The sequence below is a fragment of the Drosophila albomicans genome, chromosome 3, assembly GCF_009650485.2.
Source record: "Drosophila albomicans strain 15112-1751.03 chromosome 3, ASM965048v2, whole genome shotgun sequence".
Classification (NCBI taxonomy): Eukaryota; Metazoa; Arthropoda; class Insecta; order Diptera; family Drosophilidae; genus Drosophila; species Drosophila albomicans.
In genome coordinates this window covers 20,676,536-20,694,606 of record NC_047629.2, presented here as the reverse complement: position 1 = coordinate 20,694,606, position 18,071 = coordinate 20,676,536, and the positions used below count along the sequence as shown (strand labels likewise).

Genomic DNA, 18,071 nt, shown 5'->3' with positions numbered 1-18,071 from the left:
CAACAGCTGCTCTAAGCTGAAGCTCAAGCATTTAATGACCAGCCAGCACTGCGTGCCAATTAGTTAACAGCATGAATAGCGAACAGGAGAACAGGTGTGGGTAATATTAATGCAAATGCACAGCATTTCACAGCTGCCATTGATAATTGAATGTGTGAGCAAGAGAAGCATCTACATAACATAGACTGTAGGTGAGTGCTTATTGTATTTGATTTTGGCAAGTTGGATTTTGGGCCAGCAGAAAAGTAAAGAAAGCCCAGGCGCACAAGCTAAAGCCAAAGCCGATTAGCTACTTAGCATGTAAGACAAGAAAAGACACGACACGACACGACGACGAGACAAGACTCAACTGAGCAGGAGCAGGAGAAGGAAAGAGGAAAAAGAGTGAAGACATTGTCATCAGAGTGCGCAAATAAATCGCATTGCCAGCGAGCTTCAATAGAGATATTTGCGCCCTCAGTGTACATGAGTGTGAGTTTACTTCTCCCTCTCTCTCTCTCTCTCTCTCTCTCTCTCTCTCTCTCTCTCTCTCTCTCTGTGGTTGTGTGTGTAAATATATACATATATTTATATTGACACAGATGTGGGCACAAGCTGCCTGAGTTGCCGACAGATCGAGTGCATTTTTATGTAAATAGAGAAGTGTGTGCGGATGCGGGTGAGAGTCCATGTGTGTGTGCGTGTGTGTGCGAGAGTGTAACATGTTGTGTGCCAAGTGAAAATGCGTAAAAAGGCGACACCAAGCATATTTGCATAGCCTGCTTTTAGGCGGAACTTGCTGCTCCAACTGAAGCTGAGCTGATGGTCGATGTTGCTGCTGCTGCTGCTGCTGAATGCCATTTAAAGAGCTCGACTTGGCTTTCGATTTCCGAAAAGCGACAGACATTTGGCTTTCCATCTTTCTACGTTTGCGTTTGCGTTTACGTTTTCATTTTCGTTTTCATTTTCTATTTACGGCTCGTCAGGCACGGCAGATGGAGACATCAAGTCACGTCGATGGTAACGCCCGAAAACCAAAACATGCTTGTAACTCGGCTTCCTCTACCGCCTTTCCTCGCCACCCTTCTCTCAGCCACGTGTTATTGATTGAGATTGAGCCCGAAACAAGCAAATGGCAACAACAACAGTAACAACAACGACAACATCGGCAATGGAGGCTCACGGACAGACACAGGAGGCACATGTGTTTGCAAATCATATTCAATATTTTGTTTGCTCTCTGTTACAGTCCCTCCTCCCTCCTAAAACCAAGTGACTGCTTACCCCTTGGCTAATGCTCCCTTTCTACTCCGCTACCTCTTTGCCAGCACTTGCCTCGTTTTGGCATGTTGCAATTGTTGTACTTACATTTGATTGCATTTGCCCCAACAACTTGAACTTTTGGGGCGAAGCGCCGTTGTTTGCCGAAAATGTTGGCCCAACTTTTGCAACTTAATCATGATGCAAGGGGAGCGTGCCGAGTGAGCGAGAGAGGAGTACGAGCAGATGCCCAACTCCCTGCCACATGCCACGTGCCAGTGCCATCTGTTTTTGGGCGAAAACTGGCAGCCTGCACCTTCCTGCACCCAAATATTGTTGGCAAAGTTTTCACATTAAAAGCATTTCATGCCGGCAAATTGCGAAATGAGTTTACCTCCAACGCATTTTCTTACACTTGCAGAAAGTACATTCTCTCCTTCTTGTTCTTCTGTTCAGTGTTCCATTTCCCGCCGCGTAAGGTGAAAGTCAAAAGCGAAAGTTGCCAACCTAGGGGGCGTGGCCTTTTCCTTGCAACTTTTCTTATTTTTATATCTCATTCAAATTGAAATATAACCAAAAATTTCATAACATTTGCTCCTCAAGTTTACCACATTTCGCATGTCGACGGTGCTAAATCAGAGAGCATTGCCTTGTCAGTTGCCAGTTTGCCAGTTTGCTCGGCCATTTTCATATTTATGAGCCAAGCCGGAAAAGCCATTTCACAGTCGTGCTGTTAGCGTATTGAAAGGATAAACTCCGGCCAAACAAATGCGGTCAAATTGCGCATAAAACTGATGAAGACACTCTTTAGAAATAGGCTGCGAGTGATTGCTCGATACACTACAAAAAGCAGAGCATCGCGAATTCAATAGCAAATCTATGACAATAAATAATTGGATTCCACAGAAAAATCTTCAATATTATTGTATTATTACTATGATAAGTTATAAATCAAAACGTTCTAAGTAAAATAATTATTAGGATATTTAAATTCTATGATATTAATAATATATTTATTTAGTTACTCAATTCGAAATCAAATTTATTGGAAATACAAAAAATAAATGACAATCAAAAAAAGTATATACTACCGCTTAATGCGACTGATTCAAAATATTTATGGCCAGCAATACACAAAACATATAGCATAGCATTGCAATTTGAAAATAGCCCGCAAATAATTCATATGGAATTTATAAAAATATGTATGCTCATTCTTATGCCACCAAGCTTTTCCTTTCTCTCTTACTACCCACTTGGAGACTATTAGTTATTTTTCTACTAACAATTCCAATCAAAAAGTTAAAGTTAAACACTTTTCTGTGGCGACAAATTCAACAAATAAATAAAACTATCAAATGAAGCAATTTTCTCCATGTTTTTCTTAATCAAAGCCAGAGTTAGATAACACACAATTATGACAGGGTATTTGCATATGATATCTTTCAATAGCTATTGCAATCACACAAGTATGAATAATAGGATTATTTATAAGCTGAGAACAAAGCAAAAATTGCAGCAAAAACTTCTATAGTTTTAAATTCAAATGATTATTTGTAGTTTATTTATCGTTAATTTATAAGCCAAAGAGCTTATGCTCAAGAGCATGAGCAAATGCAGTGTTAGACTCGACAACTCCATAAATACACTTTCTAACTACGTTCATTTTTGAATAACTTGGATCTTAACAGTCCATTTAGCCGTTAGCTACAGCTACTGAACGTCTGGAGTTGAGCATTTAGTGGTACAAGTGTTTGGGCTTTAAAGACGCTTTGCAGCTGAGCATTTTGCAGTAGTTTATTGTAAGTGCAGCAGCACTTTGTATGAATATATCTGTGTATATTCCACGCTATATATATGTGTATATGTGTGTGTGTACAGTAGCGTATCTGTTCGTACTATTTATATGAATACTCGCTTTTATATGAAGCAGTATCAGCTCAGCAGCCTTGTCAGCTTTGTAGTTGAGCTTCAGCAGTTGTTATTATTATTATATTTTTCTTTATTGTTGTTGTTGTTGCAGCTATTGTTATTGTTCTTGTTGTTGTTGTTGTTGTGCTGTGCTATTATACTGCTCTGGTTGCCAGAGCTCATGCCGTGTGCATTTGCTCTGCTCGAACTCGCTCCGTGTCTGCCTTACTTTTGTCGCATTTTCCACTTGCTTTCACACTCACACACACACAAAACACTCTCACACATAGGTAAAAGAGCCAACGCCATTGTCAATTTTTATATGAAAATGACCAAGCATCATATCTGTGTATAAGCATGTGTGTGTGTGTGTGTGCTTGCATTGTTGTTGTTACTGCAGCCACATTTACTGCTGCTGCTTCTGCTTCTGCTCCTGTTGTTGCTTGTTCGTGCTGCTCAATTCCAGTTAAGAGATAAAATTTTTATGACATCACTTTTCTTTTTCATTATTTATTTGACCGAACAACGTTGCTGCTGCTGTCGTTGCTGTTGCTGCCGCTAGAGTTTGCTGTTGCTGCTGCTGCTGCTGTTGCTGCTGTTACCCCTTGACAATCCGCTGCAAATGATGAGCAACGATGCCTTGGGAGTTTATGAACTTTATGTTTATTGAAGCCATAAATTGGTAGTGCATATGGCCCTTGTTTGCTCTCACTCGCTCTCGCTCTTGTTCTCTATCGACGCGCCATCATATACGTATACGTAATATTACATATACGCAGCGTATACAGTGCCGAAACATGACTGGCATGATTTGATGATTTGCTTTCTCTCGATACGATACGAGACGATACGAGACAGACAGACAGCACATAATTTTAATTGATATATTGAGATAGAACAGCGGCAGCGGCAACACAATGAATTCCAATTAATTCGTGTGTGTGCGCATACAAAATTGCACAAATTAATGCGATTAGATGGGCAAAAACATGGCAAACTGTTTAATTGAGAGCCATATATAAATGTGGTCGGTTGGCATCTGAAATGCAATTACCACAACGCAATATGAAGTCTTCTGCTCAAATTGTTCTTTTGACATCGCTGGCAACGTGCTGGGTAAGTGAGCTCTTTGAATTGAACTTTTGAATGCACACGCCCCCCACCCCCAACTAATTATGCATTAATCTCTCGCCGCAAGGCCAGCAAACTGTACAGCGTGGAAATTATACTATTCGAAGCCTTGGAAGTGGAGGGCGAACCCATTATTGATTTCACTGACATTCGTTTAATGGGTCGCGAGCGTGCGCTCAATGGAACTGTTCGCATCAACGAGGACATGGATGCGACCAACTTTCAGATGTCGGTGGACTTTCAAACTGATCCGCTGCGCAATGGCGAGTGGCGAAACATGATCTTCTCGGTGCCGCAGATGAACATTTGTCGCGCCATGCGCATGTATATTGGCACTTATGGCAAATCGACGCTGCAACGCAGTCAACACACGAATCTGCCCTTCGATGGCAAGCATTGTCCTTTGCCTAAGGGCACATATTACATTAAGGATTTGCTAATGAACAGTGATACTTGGCCGGAAATAATGCCCATCGGATATTTGAATGGGAATTTTCGCTTCTTAAAACGTGGCAAACTAATTGGAGGTGTTAAGTGTTTGACCGAGATCAGTCAAAGCATATTAATGCTATAAAGAATAACAAGAAAACTTTACCTAAATGCTTTTAAAGCAATGCAATTAAATTAGATTCGAGTTGCGCACTTTAAATCAGCAAATTTGTCGAGCTGTAAAATAAATTCGGTTGTTGAATGCCTGCAAATCTGCAAATTTCCGCAAATGGATCACATTAAAACACACTAAAAACCCATTAAATTCAAATAAAATCCTATTTTTGTGCATTTAATGTCATAAATCACCGAATTTCACAGCACATGCATTAGGCGAGCAAACACACAAGCACAAACACACAAACACACACACATACACAAAAGAGCAAAAAGGAAGCTGGGAGCTTAGTTGCTACTGACAAAAGCCAAACAATGCGAATTGTGCGTTGTGTGTTGTGTGTTGTGTGTCGCCAGTTTTTGGGCCTGAATCCAACAACAGCCATGTGAACAATATGTATCTGCTTCGCTACCCTTCTTACTCCGTCTCGTCTGCAATTGCTGACCCAAACCTGTCTGAAAATACCCGCACTCAATGGCTGAAAGCGCAACTAACGAGTATTTGATGTACGCTTGTGTATTTATTTAGCTTTGTAGTCGCACTTTTAAACTGATATTATTGTATGGCAAATATTTTATGAAATATGCATTTTGAAATATTTGTATAAAATATCAATTTCAATTTAATTTCTTAATTTTTAGAGTACATCAATTAAACAAGCAGAGAAAATCATGTAATAGCTGAAGCAAGCAGTGTAAAAAACACGGCAAGCAGTGGTATTTACAGTGGCTTCTCAATTAGCAAGCAGACTAAACTAATGACTAATGACTAATGACTAAACAGCAAAACACTTAGTTATTTCAAAAATACGGGTAATCTTAAGTCGAGCATCTGTATTTTATGTTTGGTCGTCTGTAGTGTTGTTGCCTGGGCCATTTTGTAAACATGCAAATGCAGAATGTCCCTTTTTTTGTTGGCTGGCATTGGCTTTGGCTTTGGACGTTGCTTGGTGTTTTGTTTTGCGGTCGCAAGGCATTTAAATGCCGCACATTAATGCAATCCAGGCCGGATTTCTGTGGATACTGTCACCACCACCCGCTGCTCTCCTGCTGTTGCTGCTGTATTCATTGAGCAATAAAATCGAAAAATTCCATTTATATATAGACTTATGTGAGAGTGTGTGTGTGTGTGTGTTTTGGGTTGTGGCAAACAAACAAACCATTTTTGCACAGACGAACAAATTTGTCAGACGCAAATTTCATTGGCATTTTATTTCGCTTGCATGTGTTTGTGTGTGTGTGTGTGCGGTCAGCCAATTGGGCGACCCAAAAGAATTCAGAGAATGAGTTAGACAGGCTGAAAACATAACGCAATAGCTCATAATTAATTGATTTGACAGCCGTGGAGTGCAGTGGAGTACCACATGCAGTGCTAGTCTGTTAAGCCACTAACGTAACAAGTAGAGGGACAACAAACATTTGTGGAAATTCGAGTAACACATGTTGCAAGCTGTCATAAAAAACACAGTTGGAAAAAATGCTGTGTAGAAGAAGTAGCAGTAAGAACAAAAGGTAAACTTGGTAAAACCAAATCGCATAAATGCATGAAAGTATGTTGTAGCAGGTGCAGCTGCTGCAGCTCATGTTTCTGCCACCGACAGAGTCAAGCGACGTGGGGCAAAGAGATAAAAAGAGACAAGGAGCAGCAGCAACAGAGGCAACAGCAGACAGTTATATAGTCGGCCTCAGACTCAGCAGATACAAAACACTTTGCCAGCATTGAGGTAAGAGTAATACAGCAATAGCAACAATAAAAGTGAAAAGCACACTCTGGGCATTGGCAAATGCTATAAACGTGTCGCTCCCACAGTCTGTCTGCCTTTGTGCGATGCGAAGCTGACTCAACTGGCATCCTCCCTTCTGCCACCCTTCCCTCCCACAATATCTTCCAACTCGACGCATCCATATAGCATTCGGTGGCACTAAAGTTTGCCATATTTTAGTTGCCATACGAAGGGCTGCAGAGCATATGACGTTGCTTACCTGTTTTGTATCGCACAGACACATGTTTTCGGGGGTTTCCATTCCCAACTTTCCCACCCTCGATTGTGAGTGCGACTGCGACTACGAGTATTTGGTTGCCCTATGAATAATGGCAATGGCATTTGCCTGGCCTGCCTTCGAGCTTATTGTGTGAATTATTAGCGCTATGTGTATTAAAATGCAGCTCAAGCTAATGCATGCTCGCACACAAATTTGCTGCTGCTGCTGCTGCTAGACAACGAGGCGTATGTGTAATGTGATTTACAATCCAAACTACTCGACTGCGCATTTAATGTGCGGCTTTATGACCACAACAGTATTTAACAAGCAACTGCAAACTGTAAGCTGCAAACTGTGAACTGCCAACTGCGAAGCCATTGAGCACATCTGAAGCCCAATTGCAAATACTCATTGCATTGCATCGCATCGCATCGCAACGCATCGCAGCCATATTCAACATGAAATCCCTGAGATGCATAACCAGCTAGACAACAAGATAAAGTGCAAAAGGTTGAAGGGATGCAGAGATGGAGGTCCAAAAGGATTTGATTATGCTTGTAGTCTGCGCTTGTGCTTTGGCTAATTAACGTCAAAGCGCAATCATTTAAATGGATTTACATGCCATCGCTCTTCATCTCTATCTCCAGCTCTCTATCTCTCTGCACAGCTAATGAATGCGGTTAAAGCTGAGACTACAATAATGAGCATCATCCACGTTATAATAGTATTAACGCTTGCTATGCTCTATGTTTTATAGCGAGTTGAGCTTATACAAACTACGGCATATAATTTATAGCGCTGCATATATGTACGATATATTCAATATGCACATTTATCAAAGCGAATCAACTGTGCAAATATGGTGGCAAACAATGTTTCCGATGCCTGATGCCAAATGATTTAAACATATCACGTAGTAGACGACGATATTTATCACCCATGCGTATTTCGCATGTTTATTTAATCGCTTAATGAGCATATTATGCGTTAATAATTATATTGTTTAAAGCAAGTCGACAGCCAACAGAATGGGGGCATTTTTAATGAGACGCCTTCGGGCCACGCAGCTGCCGTTGCTCGATTGTTGATGCTGTTGTTGTTTGACTTCGCCTGGCTGATTGCCAGGTGATGCTTTTCACTAACCGTAATGAAATTTCATTGTGCACCTTTTGTTGTTTGCGCTGATAAGTAACTACTGCTAAAAATCAACATCTTTTGTGCGTATACGTAATGCTATTGATGAGCAACAAAGAGGGATATGGCGGTGTGACCTGCATTGCCTGTCAGTTTTGCTGGCTGCGAGAACTGCCATTGGCGTTGCTCAGGCAACAGGAAACGGATGCAAAACTGTGGCAACAGGAAGCATAGTCGTCGGACTGAAACAGCCACAGCCACAGCAAGAGCAACATCAACAGCCAGAGGCAGAAACAGAAGCAGGATAGGCGATGCCAGTGCAAACGGGTAGAACAACAATTAAAGCGATAAAAGCGCAAAATGGTCACAATTCAGCAGCGTTAATCAGCAGCAAGGCGACAGCCACATAGATGTGGATATAAGCATGAAGCATGAGGCATGCAGCATGCAGCATGCACCATGCAGCTGCGACTGCAACTGAAACTGACGCTGAATGGCAATTTAAAGGCACTTGAAAGCCTCGGAGCTTGTAATGAGCGCACTTGGGTACGGAGTGCAACCAAACGGCAGCCACATGATGATGATGACACACATTTCCCATAGCTGGTTGCCCGGCTGCCCGACTGCCTGGTTGACGTTAACGCTTAATGTATGCCACTCAAAAAAACAGCAAACGGAAAGCGACAGACGGGCAAAACAGAATCCGGCATCCGTTCTCAAAATAGACCTTAAATTTGCGAGCCAATTTAAAGTCATTTAATTGACTGACCGCTGCCAGGTAAAACGATGCCTGATTGAGCTAATGGACCAGTCATTTTTCAGCCGCTTCGAGTGCACAGTCCACAGGCAGTGTCTCCAGCTCTTTGTCTCTCCATAGCGAGAGACTCCCTCTCTCATTCTCTCTACACTCCACTCTACTCCCTCTCTCATTTTCTATACACTCCACTCTACTTCACTTCACTCAATTAAGTGCATTTGGTTTTGATGCACCACAACGCAACTGCCTCTCGCGGCTTTGCAGGGAGTCGAAAAAGGGAATCTGTTGCTGAGCGCAGTAGATGAATTTTGCCTCGGTGTTGTAATTGCATTTTCCGAAGTCTAGCCAATTCAAAAAGTCTCTTCTGACTGCTGAATCAGGCTTCAATTGCAGGCAGACAAAAACAGTTAGGCTCCATTCCAATTCTATTGTGAAGACTCGCAATCAGCTTGTTGCAATCAACTCATAAAGAATGCACAGCTTGTTTGATTTGATGCGCAGAAAGTATTTTGAAATAAAGTGAAAGGTGCAAATAAAATTGGTAGCGTTTTGATAAATTTATTACATAATATTTAAATGGAAGAAAAAATAAAATGAATACTTACTACGGGTCTTAGTTGCTTTTGGTAACAATCTGGTATATTTATATACCAAATTTAGTCTTCGGTTTTTAGTATATTTTAAGATTAATGCCGCATTGTGCATTTATTCACAATACGTAGCGGGTATCTCAAAATCGAGCACACTTGTAGCTATTTTACTTGTTATATTGATATATTTGTTGAACAATATTTGAATAGAAGCGGAAGCAATTTCAGAGAATTTCCCATATAATAGCTTGAATTCATTTTAAAAGCAAACATCTGTATAGTACTTAAATGAATTGCATAAAAATTGGATTTCAAAGAACAAGTTCAAAGAGCTGCAAAAATGCATAAAAAGTCGTACCCCATTTAAACAGTGTCAGAAGCAAATATATTTTTAAGGCCACACATTTGCACGGCAAGCAGAAATAATCGTAAAGTTAATTAATTAATACTGGCAGTTAACTATCAATCGATCCATTAAATGGAGCACACATGTGTCGCAGCATTTGCGGAGCGTGTTCTTGTTTTTATAGCATACATTCGAGCGCATAATCAAGTGGACTGCGGGAATGCGAATTGCTTTTGCCTAGCGAGAGTGCATCAGCAGTTAAATGGGAAATGCAAATGCAGTTAGTCAGTAAATACAGAGAGAGAGAAAGAGAGTGAAAGAGTTGGAGAGTGTTGCTCTCTAATCCATTAGCCGCGTTTAGCCTGATAAACAGCTAAGAACCGCAGCGGCAACAGCGGAACGAGCGCCACAAAAGCCAACAGAATTCGCATCAGTCGAATACTTTTTATATTTCGTATGGCATTCGCGTTCGCCACACATTAGCGTTGGTTGCAGCAAACCCAAAATAAAAAAAAATAGCAGGAGCTACCGCTACCGAAGCTGACCAAATGCTGTCTGACTTTTGTGTTGGGAATTGGGTCAAGCGGCTGCCACAAAACGTTGCAAGCAAATGCCAAATGGCAACGGGCAACTGGCAACACCGGCGTCAGCGTCAGCGAGGCATGCATTTTAATTGCAAATTTCAGCAGCAGAACTAGAGAGAGAGACGGAAGGAAAGGTGCATAGGTAAAAAAGGTCTGCGAATAATTTATTTGAGGCGCTTAGCACGAGATTAACGGTAAATGTAAACCAGCCAACGAACCGGAAATGGATTACGTTGCAGCCAGCGGGAGTAGAAAGTCACACGTAATTTAATATCACGCTGCCAATTTACGACCTAGAGAGAGTCTGAGAGTGTGTAGAGAGACAGAGACAGAGCGAGAGTGAGAGAGATGTAATTGCATCTGTCGTGTGCGGTTGCAATTGGCAATAGAATTAAAGTTTCAGCCAAGCACTTTAAGACCGAAAGCAGAGGCAGAAGGCAAAGCCAGACAGACAGGAACAGAAAAATTGCTTGCTAGACAGCGTTGCATATGTTTTTTTTTTATACATACATACGCAAACTGTTCTCAGTCCTTTGCTTTCCCTCTTCGCTTGCTTGATTGCCCTATGACAGCTTGTTGCCATTGCCACTCCTGTTGCCATTCCTGTTGCTGTTGCTGTTGCTATTGCCATCATCAGCTTCGCTCAACTTGAACTCCGATGGCAACCCCAACTGCGAGTGTCTGTTGACGTTGCTGTTGCTCTTGCTTTTCGTTCGCAGCAGCAAACGAAGGGAAACCTTTTTGGCCAACAACCACGGTTGGCAACCTTAATTGGCTTTGAGGCGAATGTATTCCAAATCTGATTTCGCATATGGAAGCATTTCACTTGATGATGGCAAATTCGCGCTTTTCCTGCCATCATCCATTGACACCTCGCTACATAGCTCTTGCTCTGTCTCTCTCCCTCTCCCTCTATACGTCGTCGTCGTGCTACAAATTCCGGGTAATAACATTAGCAGCTTTAATTTGGTGCGAACGAGTTGCGAGATGACATGGCTAAAATTAGCTGTTTGTTCACTGACCTTTTACCCATTGCCCTTTCAGTCTCTCAACCGTTCATCGGCTCAACCTCTGGCATTTTCGCTAGCTGACTGCCACTTCTTGTCAATAACAAAACAATGCCAACAGTTGTAAACAATTATGTAGACCATCGAACTGTGCGCTATTGTTTTATCAACACACACAGACACACTCACACACACAAAAATATTCACATGCTCAGAAACACATATAACAACTACACAGCCACTTCCACTTCCGTTTCCGTTTGGCAGCAACTCACGCCATGCATTTGATCCGACTTGTTTTGCTTCCGAATAAAATACCCTGTAGGCAATCAGTGACTTTTGCAATTATATTTTGGCAGCACAGCTCAGTTATTTTGGTATTAGAAATACATCTTTTACTTGGAATTTATTTTAAGCACATAACTTGATTCTCTGAAATGGTATTTCATTACATAATATTGCTGTGAATTTAATACTTACTTTCATTTGATCTCATTTTTATTTGCTTGAGTTTCCTAAAATCAATTTATATAATTCTAATGTCACTTTCTATAATGTCTACCTTCCCATATCATATTTTTGCTTATATTAAAGAGCATACTTTAATTTGCACTTATTTTTAATTTTTAAATTTCTCTAAATTAAATTTATCTAATTCTAAAGGTACTTTCTAAATGGTTTTTTAAACTTTAATCTCAATTTTTTCTTAGTATATTGTAGACTATTAAATATATACTTTAATGTGGTCTTAATGATTGACTTAATTTCCCCCAATGCTAAAATAGTTTAACTCTAAAATAAGTGCACATTCTAAATAGCTTTATTTACAATTCGCTTATATAAACATCTCTTATAATTGTTGAAATTGAATACAATCAAAAATTTGTTTTTATCTTTTTAAACTTAAATTTTCTAATCACAAATTAGACTTATTTTAAGACCGCATTTCATAATATATTCTTTACTCTTCTTGAAAATTGAAAGCAATCTATATGTTATACTATTTTAAATTATACTTATATTAAGAGCGCATTTTAGTATTCTTTTCTAATTCTAAGTGCGCATTCTTTATACCTTTGGTTCTATGTTGAGTCACTCATATCAATATTTCTTAATACTCATATTGTTGACAATTTATTACAAACTTTATTTTGCCTAATGCTAAGTTATTGACTAATCATAAACACTGTCTTCAGCTGTTACTCTATCTATTACTTTCGTCCTTAGCTGCTATCAATCCTCATTCTTTTCCCTTTCATGGTCAGCATATTCTTCTTTTTAGTTGGTATTCGTATCGTCGAGCAGACGCTTTTATTGCATTCTTGCATATTATTTATGTTAGCAAGACTTTTCGCCATATTCTCGTATAGCAAACTATATTTGTATTGTATAAACAAGCGCATAAACTTTTTGCGGCCAGTGAACCAATGGCGAATCCATAGAGAAAACCCAAAAACTGCAGTGTTACCCCAAATCCCAAACCCGGTTGAATGAATCTTGCTGCGGCTGCTGCTGCTGTTGCTGTTGCTCCTGTTGCAGTCATGCGTATCCCGCTGGCAGCCATAATTGTTTTTTGAAGTGTTCGCCGGCTAGACTTTATTTATTGTTCTCACACATGCAAACACCGACACAGACACACACAGATACGAATATAAACACTCACTGTTTGGGGCAAATGGACAGCGGTTTAGAGACTATTTTCGAGTGTGGATTTTAGACGCAGAGCTGACCAACACACAGTTCACCATATGCAATTGAACAGCTTTTCTCTTTATCTCGTTTTCTCTCTCCTCTCCTCTCCTGTACTCTGTTCTGTTTGTGTTTGTATTTGTTATATTTACATTTATTTTTACAGTTTGATTGACTTTTTGGCTTTGAATTGATTCACTTTGTGTATGCAAATCCTTTTGCCACACACACACAACGAGACAGCAATAGATAGAGAGAGAGAGAGAAAGAGGGGGAAAATGGAAGAGAAACTCGCTCAATTAATGCAATTTTCTGTTGCTGATTTGTCATGAAAATTTGCATGGCATTCACAGCTGCGTTGCGTGACCAATTTGCATGCCACCTGGCAAACTGCTTATGGTAATGAATGCCACAAAACGCACTGCCACCGTGGCACACCAGCTACCCTCTTCACTCCTCCCCCGCACTTCTCTGCGCCATGGCAACTAATAATCCAAAACGCAAGTTGACAACTTTCTTTCAAATGGCGACCGAAATTGAGTGGCGTTTTGCGAACCAGCTGGAAACTTATGAAAGTTGTTTGCCAAACAACAATAAAATAAATTGCGCAAAGTGCAAACAGAAAGTTGTAGACTCCACCTAGTATCCTCCACTTTTCTCCTTTTCCCCTCCTTCTTGTGCAACGCAGCAAGCTGCCAACTCGTGTCAATTGTCATTTGTGCTTGTACTTTTCTTCTGCCTCCCAGCAGCAACAGCAGCAGACTCAACTGCTAGCATCAGCAGCTTTTGTCTTTGCTCTTTGCAGTTGTTACGCTTTTATTGCTATTGTTGTTGCCGCGCCTGCTGTTATGCTTATTATTTATATTACTCGGGCACAGCAGGAGCAAACACACAGAGACTGAACACAGAGAGAGAGAAAGAGCGAACAGAGCACGAAGAACATGCTCTGCCACTACTTGCTTTTTATTTTTTTGTGTAGGTGTTAAGAAATTTGATTTGCCTCTGCGCCATTTTATGAAGTGAACGCAGCGTGTGACTCAATTTGTTGTTGTTGTTGCTGCTGTTGATGTGTGTGTTTTTTTATATTAAAACTCAGTGAGCTGTGAGCGACAAACGGAAGTTCAATTCACTGCAAACAGAAGTAGCATTCGTTCATAGATACGAAAACATTAAAATATAATACTTATCGCATGCGAGTGCGCGAGACTCGCATCACATTTTATCAGACTGCACATTTTGTGAAATTGAATAACATAAATAAAACGTTGTAGTCGAATGTAGAGTGTGAGAGTTGACAGCTTAAAGCCAGCCACTGGCTCAAACAATTTGCATTTCAATGAGTTTAATATTTTTGTGTTATTCATTCATATATTCAACAGCAACGCATGAGATATTAGAGTTAAATTTAGCTTCATGCCAGAAATTTGCAAAATTACAAATGTAGGAAAAAGAAAATAAACTTTTCGGTTCACTAACATCTTACTAGCGAAATCTTCTTTAACTACTTTTAGTATTCATAATTGAATATCTTAAATTGATTGTCGCATCAGCATTAAATGGAACTGTTCTCGCAGTCAGTTCCTTAAGTATCCAGTGAATTGCTGAAATTGCAATCAGCGTAATATCAATAATAACAATGTGTTTCTTCAAGCAGCTGCTACTTTTTTTCTTTCTTTCTGCGCTTTCTCTCATACTTATTTTCGATTTGAATTCAGTGCAGAGCAAGAAATGTGTCCGGTTGCCAGTTGGTCGGCTTCTGCTTCTGTTTCTGCTTCTGCTTCTTTCTCTTTCTCTTGCTCCAGCTGTTGGTTCTGATGCTTCTGTTGTTTGGCTTTCATCTCTTATTACATTGTGCAGAATGCAAAGTACTTTGCAATGAGACTGGGGCGAAGGAAGTTCAGTACTGGTCACAGTCTGATATTGTAAGAAGTTAGATTGCTGTGCAGTCGAAACAGTTTTGGCTGAAAGTCGCCAAGTCGCCGCTTTCAATAAATATTTATGAAAAATGTTAATATTTTTCGTTTCCCCTCCACAAGTTTTCATTTCATTCTTTATATTTGTTTCTGTGTATGTGTATTTTCTGTAATTTTGCATTTTTTGTGTGTGTGCGCGCGTGTTGCCTTTTAATCTAAATGTTAATTCGCTTGAAATGAATCAGTTAAGCTGCAAAGGGAAAGTCAAAGGCAACGCGACGTATGCGTAATGTGCTGCGCTTCGCTCTCTTTGTGCGTATGAGTATGTGTGTGTGTGTGTGTGTGTGCGTTTGTTTGCTCTTGTGTTTGTGTATGAGAATTAATTGGAGCGCGGTACGTAACAAAATGCTCCTTGGGGAGCAATTGCCGGGCGAAGTTCAAGTGGTTGCGGTTGCCAAGAGGGAACTTCTTCTGCAACTTGAGCTGGCCAAACTCGAGCTTCAGCTTGAAAAATATCAAATATTTAGACACTGCTGCTGCCAGCTGCAACAGATGAAAAAGGCGAGAGAAAGCAGGTGTGAGATTTTTAATTAAAGCTACAACGGCAGAGAGACTTTGGCTGAACCACAACCGGAGGTTAATTACGTGACAAATAAACTGCAGAGTGTGTAGACTCACAATTTCCAATAGACCGAAGTTCGCTGGCATAACGCATACGCAGCGTTGCACAGCCAAGAGTCAAGAGCCAACATTTTGCAAAACGAGCTGCCAATCAGCCTAACAATTATGAATGGCCAGCCAAATGCAGCACTATGAGCTGACCTCTCTTCCTCCCTCTCTCCTTTCTCTCCCCTCGACCAGCCGCTTGATTTATCTCGTAATTAAGGCCGGCATGCGCAATGCGTTTCCACTTTTGACCCCCAGTGCCGCCCTTTGATGCAACAAATTGAAATAAATTGCCAAAAGCCCGCTTCGAATTTCATATGCAGCTGCGCTAACAAGCTGCCGCAGACCAAAAGACGACGAACAGACAGATATATAGACGAGCAAGGACTTTGCCAGGATAAACGATAAAGTGTAGCCATCGACATGTTGCGCACTTTATTTGCATGCTTTTAAGGTCTGTCAGCTCAGCGACTGCTTCTCTTGTTCAGCTTGAATGGGTATTAGAATACTGTCTGGCGTTCTTTTGGGATGTGAGCATTAATCAAAAAGATGTTTAGCTGCGCATCATTAATAACTGGCCTCAGCTGTCATGTTGCTTAACCCCAGACTAAACTATTGATAGAAATTCGACATTGTCAAGGTGCGAATGTGCCACAGTTCTTCTTGATTGATGTATTATGGCTTGCCTAACAAATTGCTGAGCCATTGCTGATGAAAAACATAAAGAGATGTCACTATTACAATGAGTAATTGGATTTCGTGTTTTCGATCAAAATTTTCATGACATTTTAATTCGGATAGCTATTGACTAAAATTGAGTGAAATTAGAATACTGCATTTATTATTTCAGACAGTGTCAGAAATTGTAATGTAATTACAGATTAACTAATTTCATTACAGAAACTACCGCAAAAAGTTACAAATTAAAGAGCAGGCAATAAAAGCTTGTCAACCAAAATTGAATACAGTTAGTTGAAATTATAATACAATATTTATTAGTAATGATATAATTGTATTTTGGAAGAAACTATCGCAGATCTTAATGTAACAAATTGAAATGAAATGTTAGCAATTGTGACTCAGAATACTATTTTCGTTTTTAACTAATATATTTAAAAGGATAATGTAATGAATTGTGCAACTACTGCAAGTTCAAACTAACAAGTTTAAGAGCAGGCAACAATATGAAATACATGAAATTAAATTATGACTCAACAAAAGCAAAAAAAAAAAACCAAATGAGATGTGAAAACTATATTATATAAAATGATATTTCAGACAGTATGAAACAACGTATTGATTTTTTTTTTACATTTTGTAAGAAACTATTGCATCTCTTAAAGTAATAAAATAAATATGAATTTGTGTGCTAAGTTGAAGAGCGCTGAGAGATTTCAATTGTGACTCAGTTTATCAATCAAAAGCAATTAAAATTAGTTGAAAGTAGAATACTATATTATTTCAAACATTATTAGACAATGCAATGAATTGTTTAATTACATCTTGGAAGAAACTTTCACATCTGAAGTAACAAATAAAATGAAATACAAACAATTCAGTTCTGACCCAGTTTAATATTTCGTACTACAAATAGAATTGTTTGTTTAGAACTTCCAATTAGCCATTGTATTCCATGCTGGCATTGAAATTGCAAAGTAACTTGTATTGCAATATTTATGCTATACACAACTCGGCACATAAAACAAACAAATTGTCACTTCAACTCTGACTATTGTTCAGTCTAATATTACTTCTTTATACTATATTTTGCAGTTATATTAAATTTCATATATGGCACGTATATGGCTTTCGTATGGCATTATGTCAGTCAGCTCCAATAAAGTTGCCAGTGGAAATTTGTCAGCTATGCGGTGGACTGTGGACTCTGGGACTCTGGCATGCGGAGCACAACTTTAAAACAAGCGAATTGTGCGAATAAATGGCATAGATAACTTTATGGCCACCACTGCACTTTGTCTAACCCGTCAACCGGGCATGACACGCACACATAGCACACAAACTTACACACACACACACACACACACATACAGCTGGGAGTGTAGTTAGCCTTCGGCTTTGGCATGCATTTAACATCAGCAACAGCAGCAGCAGCAGCAGAAGCGGGTGAAAAGGATCGAGGTGCAGCTGGGTTAGCTGAGGCGGGCGGGCAGCGGGTGTCAGAGGCCAAACTCGTGATGCCATTGCAGCTTCTATTTTTCTTTTTTCTTCTTCTTTTTTTTTTGGTTTTTTATCTATGTGTGTGTGTGAGTGTGGGTGACGCTGCTTTGAACGGCATTCGCAGCTCTACGTGACATGCATAGCTCATTGGGTTTTTGGCCCCGACGACGAGCATAGTCAAGAGAAAATATTGCAGTTGTGATATGTTTAAGCAGCAGCCGCAGCAGCAGTAGCGACTGCAGTTGGCATATCCTGACTCTTTAACGCGGTGCGCGCTGTTGTGCCAAGTTTTTCCGAGGTGCTAATGAAAATTGCGCAACTTTGCGCAAAATCACAA

At 40.0% G+C, this 18,071-nt stretch overlaps 1 protein-coding gene across 1 annotated transcript; it reads left to right on the top strand.

Annotated features, from left to right (window-relative positions):
- Positions 1 to 4,215: 4,215 nt before the first annotated feature.
- On the top strand, positions 4,216 to 4,855 carry LOC117566595 (uncharacterized). The gene is made up of 2 exons (XM_034246137.1): positions 4,216 to 4,266; positions 4,349 to 4,855. Exons 1-2 carry the CDS (start codon positions 4,216 to 4,218, stop codon positions 4,853 to 4,855), a joined length of 558 nt encoding a protein of 185 aa, XP_034102028.1.
- Positions 4,856 to 18,071: the final 13,216 nt, after the last annotated feature.

What these genes read in the sequence shown, in the direction of transcription:
- LOC117566595 (XM_034246137.1), top strand. Translation starts at nt 4,216, where the DNA reads ATGAAGTCTTCTGCTCAAATTGTTCTTTTGACATCGCTGGCAACGTGC. An exon ending in CATCGCTGGCAACGTGCTGG is followed by an intron (nt 4,267 to 4,348) that starts GTAAGTGAGCTC and finishes TCTCGCCGCAAG; the next exon opens with GCCAGCAAACTGTACAGCGT.